Source organism: Triticum urartu, chromosome 7 (genome assembly GCF_003073215.2).
Source record: "Triticum urartu cultivar G1812 chromosome 7, Tu2.1, whole genome shotgun sequence".
In the NCBI taxonomy this organism is placed as follows: domain Eukaryota; kingdom Viridiplantae; phylum Streptophyta; class Magnoliopsida; order Poales; family Poaceae; genus Triticum; species Triticum urartu.
In genome coordinates this window covers 207,907,370-207,921,079 of record NC_053028.1, presented here as the reverse complement: position 1 = coordinate 207,921,079, position 13,710 = coordinate 207,907,370, and the positions used below count along the sequence as shown (strand labels likewise).

The window sequence follows — 13,710 nt, the reverse complement described above, 5'->3', positions numbered from 1 at the left end:
GCTGGATCGGAGTTCGTGGGACGTCATCGAGCTGAACGTGTGCTGAACTCGGAGGTGCCTTGCGTTCGGTACTTGGATCGGTCGGATCGTGAAGACATACGACTACATCAACCGCGTTCTCATAACGCTTCCGCTTACGGTCTATGAGGGTACGTAGACAATACTCCCCCCTCTCGTTGCGGTGCATCACCATGATCCTGCGTGTGCGTAGGATTTTTTTGAAATTACTACGTTTCCCAACAGTAGCATGAAAGCCTCTCTTCATGTTCTTATTCCTTCTTCCTTCTTGTTCTTTATTCTTCTTTCTTTCACGCGGCCACTAGATTGTGTGTCTCCGGCCGGTTTCTTCTGTTCTTCCCCCTGGTGGCCGCCTTCCGATCTAGCCGCCATCGTCGCCGCTGGCTTCCCGATCTATTCTGGCCGCTGTCATCCCATGTCGTGGGCTTCCCGATCTGTCCATAGCATGGTGCCTCCCGATCTCGCAGCTACCTTTCCGGCTCCGATCTGGATGATGTCCATGGCTGTGAGTTTGATCAGGGGAAGCATGCAGGTCTGGTGCATGAATGCATATACACAAATGCACATGCATGGACATGCATGCAGATGATAGGTGGCCGCCCAGACTGCTGGCTAGCTGCAACCCATGGTATTGTCGTCCACCTAGTTGACTACGTCATTGGGGATTGGATCCAGGACGGCGGAAGCCTCGCCACGGATTGTTGTCGCCATCAAAAGATTTTGTGAGAGTTTCATCTCTGCAGATATGGTGGTTCACTTCGGCGGCGAGATGCAAACTATGGACGATGTCTTGATGCAGAGGGATTCTTGTGCAGTGGCATCGGTCATATCGCTTGTAGCTGCTGGGATCATGGAAAAGTGGCAGCGACAACACATGAATGACCTTGATGGTGGTGCTACTTGAGCACCCGGTCTTGAGCTCGAGGGTGAAAGCCTTGGTCTGGCCCGAGTTGGGTATACCTGACAATGACGATGTTTTGATGTCGTTACCTTGTTGAAGGCATTGTTCGGAATGTTCGAATTGATTTTTTAGGGTGAAAACCTAGATTCTAGCCTTGGGTGGCTGGATTCGGTGATGGTGACACTTGAATGTCACTCCCTTCCTTAAGGTGTTACTGTTGAAGAACCTCGTCGTCCACGTGGTGTCATGAGATTGTCGGTGCAGATATGGTCATTGTTATAGTTTGCCGATCATGATGTGATCGCTTTGGGGCTTTTTTCTTTTTTCCTCGCCTGCGCATAGCTTTGGTTTTGTATGACTTTGCTATTTGTCGGCGTGTTTTTGTGTGCGTGCGTTGGTGTTGGCTGCATGCATCCTAGCTATGCAGAGGCCGGGTGTGTGCTTATTGTGTTTGTATCTTCTTGATGCTTCATTTTGAGATTGATGTCCATTAGATAGCTAGGGCTATGATAGATGATCCATGTAAGTAATTTGTTAAAGACTCACCAAACGCGACATACACATACGAAGGAGTCTAGAAAGTAGATGGAATTCATCGTCCACGGACCACAGTTTGGGCACTTCATCTTATTGGAGGCAATGCAACTCTCGATGTATTGACCGGGTGCACGGTGCACGTATATATGGGTATAAGGGCAGCCCTCGGCCTCATCTATACAAGGAAACTAGAGGTGGGGTTGGTAGGAGATTATCCTAAAATATGTTCAACACCCCCCCCCCCCCCCCCCCCCCCGGCAGTCGATACGTCACCAGTGACACATAGACTGGATCGGAACTCCTCAAATGTAGGCGTCAGTAACCCCTTCGTCATGACATCGGCAAACTGCTGAGCAGTGGGAACATGAAGAACGTGGACGCGCCCAAGGGCCACCTGCTCTCGCACGAAGTGAATGTCGAGCTCAATGTGCTTCGTGCGACGATGATGAACGGGGTTGGCGGAGAGGTAGACCGCAGAGACATTGTCACAGTAGACAATGATGGCCTTCGGAATATCAAGAAGCAACTCCTGGAGAAGCTGGCGAAGCCATGAGCACTCGGCGACGACATTAGCCACAGCACGATGCTCAGCCTCGGCACTGGAGCGGGATACCGTGAGAGATTATTCTAACAGATACATGCATAAATATGTTAAACACATCTGAATGTGTTCTTCTAATCTTAATTCTCCTAGTGTCATGATGGCATGGTCTGAAACACAACGTATCACTGGAAGCTGGCGGCCATGTTTCTCTGTATATAAAGGTGTATTTGATGTTTCTCCTCTATAAAAATTATTCTGCCCATGCTGCTGCCTGATCGTGGTCGGTTACGACGGAGAGGAGCACTGCCGAGCCAGCGACACCGGGAGAAGTGTCACCGTGGCTGGAGACGACGGGGAAGAAAAAATCATCGTGGCCGGAGATGACGGGGTGGCCCACGATAAGGGCGTCAGGTTGGGCCCGGGGTGGCCGATGGCGAGGTAGGCGGCTGTGGCAGTGGCTGCGGGCGGCATGGCCGTCTCCTTGTTTGTTGTGAGAGTTGTCCTTTTTGAACTAAAAATAGTCCAAAGTATAGTTTTTTAAAGGATGCAAACTCATAATTTTTTTTCGTCGAAACAAACTTATAACTTTTGGAAGGAGTTATATATTGATGCCTTCTCTAGTTCAGGATAGAGACATTTTGAAAATACGAAAACTATAGGAAGTGAGATGATATGTATGTTATTTTCTATAAGAAAAGGTATGCCATTTGATTCATAGAATATAAGTTTTTTCAACGAGTCTAGTCTATTTTTTTTCTTTAAAATGTGAAGGATTAACTCTTTTTTTTTCTTTTTCTTTTTGCGTGAAAAAAGTGGGTTTTATTCTTCAGAAACAGAATTACAGTCAGCTAGTACAACATGAGCAACACTGCCTGGCACCCGGCGCAACCAACATGTCTAGAAGAAAAGGAGAATCACCCCGGTCTCTGCATCTGACTGATGAAGGGCTCTGAAGGCTTTAGAACTTCTATAAAATTGGTGTAAACCAAATGAGGCCTTAGGATCCGCTAGTTAGAGAAACTAGTTCTTAGAGGATTTAGAGATGTTTTACGATAAATGGTAGTGGTAAGCAAGTTCGAGTTATCTAATAACGATAGACTCCAAGGCACATGGGAACATCGTGCGTGATGGCTAGTTGGACACGCTGTAGCACAATGCATGCTCATGTTTGAACTTGTCAACCCTCATTGTTTTTGCAAACACATCACGATCGGACTTGTCTTCGGTTAGCTTTGTTGGTTCTGAAAATATCATCTTGCCCTCCTTAATCTAAATTTTTTCATTCTAGTGTTCTCCCCATCCTAAAGTTCAACGGTTCCCCTTTCTTCGACCACCGTCAAGGTTCACGCTCTAGGGTTCGCGAAGTCTCAACGAGTTCCCCTCACTTAGGCCACCAGCGAGGTGATGGAGGGTAGGGGAACTCATGTCTCTGTCTCTGGTGTGTTGGAAGGGTTCTTTGGTTAGGTCTTGGTGTCGCGGTAATGTTGTTTCAACAATGGTAGGGGTATTGTCTCAAATAAAAGTCCTTCAATTTGGATCCCATCTTAGTGACGCTCGGTCTAGAATCAATGAGTTTGGGAGTTTCTATTCCTGTCGGTGTTCATGGACAACATGTTGGTTCTTCATACTTTACATCGGTGTAACACTATGGCATCGTCAACGGTATTTTCATGTTTTCCAACAGTTGAGCCTTTGTAGGCAAGATTGTTGCCTGACCGTCGTATCCAATTTGGAGGCTCCACCGGTGCAATCCTCACCTAATCAATCATCGTGTGAAAAATACATGTTGAGACACCCCACCATTGCCATTGCGCGAGAACCCCCCTCTTCTTGAAGTAGATGCGGCGACACCGACACCAGAAAAGGGAGGTCACGCGGCGATAGCTAATATCGCCCAGTGGAGTGACAGGGGAGGTTGCAGCTAGGCTTTTTATTCTTTCGCTCTAAGTTCCATAATTATAACATTTTTACAAGAAATGTGTGATATACATATTTAGAATATTTTGTATTTTTACGGCATTCAAATATTCTTTTGGTGACATCTTTATGGAACTTGTACAAGTACACTAGCTTGCAAAGGCCCCCGTCATGTGCTGTGAAATTCACTTCTTCTGGATATAAGACAGTACGTACATGTCAAAGAAAACAAAGGGAGAAGGATCCACGATTCCATTCCTTGTCACGATGAAGTACAAAGAACCAGTAAACTAACCTCCGGAAGTCCAAGTGTCTCTCTTATTCTATATTCTCGCAACGAACTAATCCTCCCTCTTTCTTATCAAAGAGAGAAACCGAAAATAAAAACACCCTGAAAGCCAAGCCAGGGCCCTCGGGGGATCTGTGCTTATGCCGCGGCGTGGTCAAAGACCATTTTCGTGGAGGCTAATAAGATCAAGATGATGCGAGCGGAGGGGAAGGCGGCGAGGAGCGCGAACCGATCGTCGCCGTGGAAGAGCAGCTATGTTGCGTACGGCCTGTTGCTCGGCTCCCTGCTTGTGCTCCTCTACCTGATGGTGTCAACGCAGTTCAGCTACAGCCAAAAAGGTATCATGATCAATCCTCCTCTTCTTCTAATTGTCATAGAGGGAATCAACTTTAGGAGCTCAAGGAGCAGGAAAGTTTTATGATCAGTCCTTACAATCTTTATCTTGGTGCTCAAACGCAGCCTTGTTGGACCCAGCGGCAATCGATTCAGCTGAAGCAATCCCTGCAAAGCATCGAAGGAGCCATCCAGGGCAAGGCACGCACGCACGCCGAATCAATATATACCTAGGGATCTTTAGATAATTTTGTGTAGCTAAATCTGCTGAAGTTTTGAAGCTACTGTAGATGATGCGAGCAGAGGAATGGAGGAATTCAGCCAGGAGGAGGAAGAGGAGAAGGCCAAGGCGCACACGGAACCATCAACGCCACGGCGTCAAGGTAAACGTTAGTTGCGTCATAATAATATAAGAGATACCTTGTTGATTAACCAAGAACAAGTCTCGATTTCGACCTTTTCGTCCCCTCTTCTTCAGAGAAACAGGACGAGAGCGAGCAGCAGTGGGCAGGGAGAAATTCGATCGAAGAACAACTAGGTGCCATTTCTGTTTATTGTTGTTGTTTTTGTTCAATTATTAGCAGCCATCGTGTCATCAAATTTTTCTGATGTGTGGTGCCAATCAGGCAACGAAATGAAATCCGACAACTGGGAGGCGAAAAGCCAGGACAAGAACGAGGAGGCAGCCGAATCAAAGGAATTCGGTATGATAATACGTGTGACTGACTTGAATTGCTTTACCCAAACTGTCAAGTTCGATCTGGTGAACATCATCATGTTTGCGTGCGATCGATGTTCAGGCGGAGGAACGGATGACTACAACAATGTGGCCGACGCCAAGCCAATTTGCGACACGTCGTTCGGCAAGTACGACATCTGCGAGCTGGCCGGCGACGCGCGAGCTCAGGGAGGCCCCGGCGCCACCGTCACGCTCGTCTCGCCGCGGGCTCCCCCCAAGGAGTGGCAGATCAAGCCCTACTCCCGCAAGTACCTCGACGGCCTGAAGCAGGTCACGGTGAGGGCCGTCCCAAACTCCCGTGACGCCCCGCAGTGCACGACGCAGCTCAACATCCCGGCGATGGTGATCGAGCTCGGCGGTCTCACCGGCAACTACTGGCACGACTTCACCGACGTCCTCGTCCCGCTCTTCATCGGCGCGCGCCGCTTCAACGGGGAGGTCCAGCTCCTCGTCGTCAACCTCCTGCCCTTCTGGGTGGACAGGTACAAGCGGATCTTCGCCCAGATCTCGCGCCACGACGTCGTGGACTTTGAGAACGACGACGGCGCCGTCCGGTGCTACCCGCACGTCGTCGTGGGCTACGGCAGCCGCAAGGAGTTCACCATCGACCCCTCCCTCGACGAAACCGGCGGGGACTACACCATGGTCGACTTCACCAGGTTCTTGAGGCACGCGTACTCGCTGCCGCGTGACCGGCCGATCAAGCTCGGCGACGTCCGTCCGCCCGGCGGGCGCCGCCGGCGTCCGCGAATGATCATCCTGGAGAGGACGAACAGCCGGAAGATCCTCAACCTCCCGGAGGTCGTCGCGGCGGCGGAGGCGGCGGGGTTCAAGGTGGTCGTCGCCGGGCGCCCGAAGGCCAGCTACGACGAGTTCACGCGGGAGATGAACTCCTTCGACGTCATGGTCGGCGTGCACGGCGCCGGGCTGACAAACTGCGTGTACCTGCCCACGGGGGCCGTGTTCCTGCAGATCGTGCCGTACGGGCGGCTGGAGGAGATCGCCCGGACCGACTTCGGGGACCCGGCCCGCGACATGGGGCTCCGGTACATCGAGTACAGCGTGGCGGCGGAGGAGAGCTCGCTGATGGGCGTGTTCGGGAAGGAGCACCCCATGATCAAGGACCCCGCCGCCATCCACCTGAGCGGGTGGGGGAACGTGGCGGAGTGGTACCTCGGCAAGCAGGACGTGCGGATCGACGTAGAGAGGTTTAGGCCCTCTCTGCTGCGGGCATTGGAGCACCTGCGGTAGAGAGTTTGATTGAACAAAGACGATGACATTCTTTTTTTTCTTTTTTCTTTTTTCCTTGTTAGATTTTGATATAGTTAGAATAGTCTCAATGTACATGGATGATAATTAATATTGTCTTCAATGTACAACAATCATAGTACTATTTTCCATATGATATTATGAAGAACGTTTCTTTTGTTTTGTGAAAAAACTGATTATATTTTACTTCTTTATTTTGAAAACCAAACATATTAACCAATAAATGTTGGGTCGCGCTAATTGTCACACGTGTGGCAGGAAGGAAGACGCACCACACGTCTTTAATGTAAACAGATTGCCACGTCATCGCATGCATGCATGTAGAAATTTTTTTGGATTTTCAGTTTTTAAAATGTTTTATCTCTTAAACGAAAAATCTGATTGAAAATCCATTTTCACCATTAAATCCCTCGCGATGAGATCTTCGAAATTAGATCCCATGTTGATATGTTTTGATGAATTTTTTTTTATTAAAAGTTGCCATGTCTATTGCATATGAATTGCCATGATGTTTACACTGAAGTTGCCATGATATGTTTCAGCTATTTTCTTCTACATTTAAATGTAAATTTTGACATTTAGAAAATGAGGAATTAAGAAACTAGACTTGCCATGAACCATAAACTAAAATTGTCATGATACATGCACGTAAAATTGCCATGGTTCATACAAAAAATAATTTTCATGATCAAAGTACTGGAGTTGCCATCATCAAAATACTAAAATTGCCATGATCTACAAACTAATATTGCCACATGGCAACTTTAGTTTAAGCCCTATGGCAACTGCAGTGTAAACATCGTGGCAACTTCTGGCAAAAAAAATCGTTGAAACATATCAACATGGGGTCTAGTTTTGAAGATCTCGTCGAGACGAATTTAATGATGAAAACGGATTTTTAGTTCGCTTTTTTATTTAGGAGATACAACATTTTTAAGCCGAAAACCAAAAAAAATTCTGCTGATGTCATCTATTCATACGTGGCAAAATGAGTGGTGATGGAGACGTGTGGGCGATGTGCAAATGCCCACACGTGTGGGCGTTAACATTTCCGTAAATGTTTACAGGACCCGTCGCGCAGGACAAAACTCCACCGATAAACCACCTGTTTCTTTACTCTTATAAAAAACAAAGTCGGTGATGATGGTGTGTTTGCCATTCTGCAATATAGGCCGTCCGATTTATATCTGATGAATAGGAAGGAAACTATGGCAATTTTGAAAAAAATACCCACACCCCTTTTCACATTTGCAAATAAGGCTTTCAATCGTTCAACCTTTTCTCCCAAAAAATAAACTATTTATACAGATGCATCTTGATGTTCCGTGCAACGTATGAGCATCTTGATAGTTAAAAAAAATATAACTTAGCCAATGAATAAAGATTTTCAAATAATTTTACAAATTTACTCATATAAGTAAAAAAACAGTGTACTAATAATTTCTTCATCTAGGAGAGTAAAGAATATTTACTTCTAGAATACAACAAGTATGGAATTGTTTCACAGACCACTTGTCTGAACGGTGGTTCATGGAGTTGACTGGCTGCTAAGAGATTCTTGGACGACTAAGAATCAGCAAAATCACTTAATTAATAGCCAGAATCAGAAGAAAGAAAAATAGGGCCAGTGTACCATTTCATAGCGGATACAGTAGTAACCTTGTTGGAGTCCAAACTGGTGCGCTTGTATTTGTATTCCCGCCTTCTAGGCTGTTTGCCTAGTGGTATTAAGACAGATCAGTCCCAACCAGGACGAGTGCGATTTTAGGATGATGGTCCGCAGGGCACGTGCATAAAGACTTTTCGTTTGTCATCAACAAGGTTGAACCAACTTCAATAGTGAAGTGATAATAACAACACGCCGACGGCTCATTCTAGCGGTAGTAGTTGTTGTTTGATGGTCTCGAGACCTCGATGTAACCAATCTACTAATTTGAAGGTTTTCCAATTTGATAGACTAGCCACAATGGGTAGTAATAACTAGTAACATGCATATGTTATTAGTCTATATTACTATCTTTAGAGTGAGAATTAACATATGTGTGCTAACATGCAACATTTCAATTATTAGGTTATAGACCCATCTCGTCTTGATACGTGTAATGTTACTCATACTACTAGTAATTAGCGATGTTACCACTTTGCTCTTCTTTTTCATTTATTGCTTGTCACATTATCTATTTTATCTAAATATGTGTGATATTAGTGCATATGTTACTCTCATTGTGGGTAGTTATACAGGGACAATGCAAGAATGAATTAATCTTTTACTCTCTCCGTTTCAAAATATAGCGCGCCCACGTTTTTCGAGATTTAACTTTAACCATAAATTTAACCAACGAAACCGATTGCGGCGGGTATAATTTTTGCTATCACCGCAGTCGGTCTCGCTGGTTAAATTTATGGTTAAAGTTGAAGCACGGAGATCAAAGACACACTATATTTTGGAACGGAAAAAGTATTATATTTGAGGAGCTTTGTACTGATGACTTTTTAATATATTTGATTTTTTCCGCAAAACAAAAGGCTGATCTGTCTCTCGATGCAGCAGCAACTGTTCCGTCGTCACGTGGTGGGAACTTCTACCACTAATCGAAGAAGAAGTCGCAACTGTAGATCCTATTTTTTAATCGAAGAAGAAGTCGCAACTGTAGATCCTCCAGAAAAAGTCGCCAATGTGCAGGCTGATTGATGTACACTAGATGATGCCTCGCGCGTTACTGCGGAAATTGGTTGTAATATATTTCAATAATACTAAAATGTGTGAAATATAAATTTTTAGATTGACAACACATGAACCAAAATAAAATATGCATATGGCTTATCATATGTGATAAAATATTTATTGAATATGAGTTGAACAATAGAATGATAATTATTTTTTCATGCATGGTTGCATGTTATGGTGGGCCTTATTTCATCTATAATTATATGATGATGTGGCATGCTTGTATGTTAAGATAAATAGGTTAGTGAGGATCAATCTCTTAGATATATAGGATGCGGTTGAACTAATCGTGCTTAACTGATAGAATTATTAGGAGGTCCCATTTTTTAAAGAGAATTGTCGTTGTCAACTTTTCTTCCAAGGAGAAACTGTCCTATGCTGCCAGCAACGAGCTACGTGCACGGACATGCTCTCAACAACCAGAATTCATATGATTTTCAACGTAGGAACAAGGGCGGTGCTACAGTGTTGGGCCAGGGGCAATTGACCCCGATGCCCTTGGCCCAAACACCGGTACGTATATAAAAGCCCCAGTCTCACATTCACGATGGGCAGCCCAAAAAAGCACCCAGTCTCACATTCATGATGTAACCGTAGTTTTACCTAAAACAAATGTAACCATATTTATTTTGTTATGTTACGTTGGCAACTATGATTTTTCATTTATGTGAGGTTACTGAAAATCATTTTAGGCATGTTAGTTAATGCGACCTACACATTTTTTTAGTCATATATATCATTGCTACTTTTTCAGGATAAATTAGTGCTACTTGTTCGTGTTGACCCCGGAGACCTTTTTTTTTCTGGCTTCACCCCTGTGTAGGAAGCTCACAAAAACCTTGTTTTTTGTCCGCTAGGACGTTCTCAAGAAAGCGGCCTTACAATTGGACTGTGTAGGTCTACAACGCGCAACCATCTATTTTCCACTTAATTTTCTGCCAGCAAATTAACAGGTACCACAAAATAACTAAAGAACGCTTAATTAAGGTTCAAAGGGCATTTCATGACAATTTAAGTGGCATCTTGAGGTTGTATGCATGTGTTTTGACCTACATTGCATTGTATGTAAATGTGTATCGACCTACATTGCATTTAGTTACACGTGTCGTAGCATTATTTCAAGTATAATTGCTACTAAGCAAAAAAAAGTATTTACTAGAAAAGAAATTACCGGCATGTATTTTGTGAAACAAGCGGTGTTGATTTGCATGGCTGTGTCAAAATGTTGTTTCTTCTAAAAAGCCAAAATGGTATGGCCATGCCAAAATGGTTATAAACCCATTTGTGCACCTTTTTTCCATTAGATTGCCATTGTGGATATGTTCCTAGCTTGGGATAACCGTAACTTGTTTTCTTTTGGTTGTTTGTGCTTGACCGTTGCTTGGAGTTGTATAGGCTAGTTAAGTTGATACGATCCACGTTGTAATCCATATTAGATTACCAAATTTATTAAAGACTGGACAATTGCTCGTGCGTTGCAACGGGAGTATAAACATTCTAGTAGATTAGCTCATGACGACACGTCCATTATTATATTGATGCGCTAAAATCTTAGCAAGTTCTTGTGTGCAATCGCCAGTATTTACCTGCCATTTTATTATTAAGCACTTATTTGATAAGAATTTAATGACTTACCAAATAAAATGTGTTTTTATTTTGGTAAGTTATTAAAACATGAGACAATTGATTCTATTTTAGGGAGAATGGATGGTAGAAAAATCGGATATGGGAGTAAAAAATCAAAGAGGAGAAGGAAAGAGTGGAACGTATATAAGGAATGTTGGACGGAAGAGAGGTGAAATGAGAACCTTTCGTTCTTTTTAAACATATTAGAGAAAGATCTACAAAAGGAAATTAACTCTGTAAACCAGAAATTTGATATTTCTATCAAAAAAGTTAAAGAACCTTATAAACAACCTAACATTCTTGCAGAATATTTAGCTTTCTGATTAAAAATAGAGTTTTATTCTGAAAGAAGGAAATAAAAAAAGCCATTTAATTAACTAAAAAGGCATATATAAGGAGAGTAAAAGTAAAAATCATGGTCTATGGATATGGATGTAATTTTTATTATTTTTGTGTTGTTTATACTGCCATGGCATAATGGATAGATCGGAAGTTTTCTAAAAAATGTTAAACACCCCCTCGTGTCTTTGTCCCTCTAAACATTTCTCTTTGTTACCTTTTTCACATATTTTTATTGGCCCACTTATCCCCTTAAACTAAACTATCACCTTGGAGCACCTTACACTACTTCCCATGACACGTCTTGTCAAGAGGGAGTGGATTTCCCACTTGATCGTACCAAGCCTCCGAGGGAGGGAGGCTAATTAAACTGGCTTAATGGCTAGTTTTCATCATTCTCTATATCTTGATTTTTAGGTACCCTACCTACAAGGCAAACTCAAACATAGTATTGTGTCCAAAAATTAGTATTTTTGTCATCTTGGTAAAAAGAAGTATTAATAACATCTCACCTAGATTGCAGTTGTGAATCGATGTGTTATCCCTACCAAGTTATACAACATGATGGGTGTAAATTGTAAAGTTATTTATCTAGTTATGTTTGTTCTAGCGCAATACTTTGTATTCTTCTCTGGCATCTCGATGATAACTTTTGTAAAAAAACAACAACTTTTGGACTTTGTATGAATAGATTTTTATACTTAAAATAAGGCTGTTATGAACTACTCTCTACTGAAACCATGCAAATAGGCAGCAAGTTCGAATTCCTTCACTAATTTGCAAATGGAGCCACCAAGTTAGTACTTCTACAAAATGAGCCAAGGGTTCCAAGGTTTGGATTCAAACCCTTTGACTTATGACACCCGCGATTACAGCTGTGTATCTATAGAGGTATCCATCGATACAGCTGTGTATCTATAGATAGGTAACCATTGATTCTAGTGTTTTTAAAGATGTAGTGGAGCTAGCGATAGCTAAGAACCCCGAGACAGTGGGTACGTACGTATGTTTGAAAAATAACAGAGGGCAGATCCAGCACATGTGTCCTCACTTGCGCTGAGACTTAAAGTGCACCATCCTTGGCACAGAAGGCAACATGTCCCCGTCCATGGAAACGTTCGTTCTTACAACTAAAATACAAGTTCAATGAGCACGAACACTAAAAACAAAAGAAGTTCGTGCTCACAACAATTTCATTATATTGATAAAAAGAAGTTCAACTTGAAAACTATCTGCCCGCAAAAAAATTGGAATTTTTTTTCTTTTCTTTTTTGCGAATAGGAGGATTATACTTGACATCTGCGTCAAGTGATGCACACAAGCATTTTACTAATTAAAGTATAGAAAAAGTACAAAACTCACCTCAGGTACACAAGTAGAATCGAATCATAAAACAAAAAGGCACAACCGGCAAAAATATGACAAGATGCCTAAACACATATCTTCTTACTGGATTGTCATCCAAACCGGTTGTACATATCCCATGCTACCATCTCCTCGCGGTTGCACCCAAATGTCATACGCTCCCGGACTTCCACATGGCTAAGTAATGATCACGTACGGATCCATGTGATGTGTAGGAGTGCTAGGATCCGTACGGCTAAAAAATTTCATGACGAAGTATGAAAGTAATCTTTTAGAATAGCAGAGGTCTGAAAGACTTGGCTAAAAGAAGGTTTCTTGCAGAGACGTCTATCGAGCATAGGTTGGATTTTATCGCATTGTCAGAAACTGGTAGAGACAATTTTTCGCCACAATTTCTAAATACTTTATCGGGAGGTATTGATTTTGACTGGCATTGTCTGTCACCAAGAGGGAGATCGGGTGGGATCTTGCTCGGAGTTAGATGTGGTTCGCTCGAAGTCTGAAGTGTGGTGATGGGAGACTTTGTAGTTAAGTTTCGGGTGCGGTCGAAGGCCGATGGGTTTAATTGGGCTCTGGTGGCGGTATATGGTGCCGCACAGCCCGAACTCAAACCTGAGTTCTTGGCTGATCTGGTTAGGATTTGCGGCTCTGAGCAGCTTCCAATCCTGGTGGGGGCGATTTCAACATCATCAGAAGACGTGAGGAGAAGAACAATGATAACTTTGACAGGAGATGGTCGTTCATGTTTAATACCATCATTGAAAGCTTGGTTCTGAGAAAGATAGAGCTTTCGGGGCAAAAGTTCACCTGGGCTAACGCGTTGCCAAATCCGACGTTTAAAAAGTTGGATCGAGTACTGGCTAGCATCGAATGGAAACAGAAGTTTCCCTTCGTAATAGTTCAGGCACTTTCCCGCGGTATTTCTGACCACACGCCTTTATTTCTAGACTCTGGTGAGGCCACCCACTTGGGAAACAAGAACTCGTTTTCGTTCGAGCTTGCTTGGTTTGAACGAGATGGCTTCTTTGATCTCGTAGCCAGAGAATGGGCTAAGGATGCAGGAGGTAGAACTGCGCTTGAGCGTTGGCAGAATAAGATCAGGCAC

At 43.5% G+C, this 13,710-nt stretch overlaps 1 protein-coding gene across 2 annotated transcripts; it reads left to right on the top strand.

Moving 5' to 3' along the window:
• The first annotated feature begins 4,181 nt into the window (after positions 1-4,181).
• LOC125523748 (beta-1,2-xylosyltransferase XYXT1-like) lies at positions 4,182-6,683 on the top strand. 2 transcript variants are annotated; one of them, XM_048688810.1, is made up of 6 exons: positions 4,182-4,544; positions 4,666-4,740; positions 4,821-4,922; positions 5,018-5,077; positions 5,166-5,243; positions 5,340-6,683. In XM_048688810.1, the coding sequence occupies exons 1-6, from the start codon at positions 4,397-4,399 to the stop codon at positions 6,527-6,529; spliced, it is 1,653 nt and encodes a 550-aa protein (XP_048544767.1). In that variant the 5' UTR covers positions 4,182-4,396; the 3' UTR covers positions 6,530-6,683. The 2 variants fall into 2 exon arrangements, with proteins under 2 accessions (XP_048544767.1, XP_048544768.1); XM_048688811.1 differs by having other exon boundaries at positions 4,187-4,544; positions 4,830-4,922.
• Positions 6,684-13,710: the final 7,027 nt, after the last annotated feature.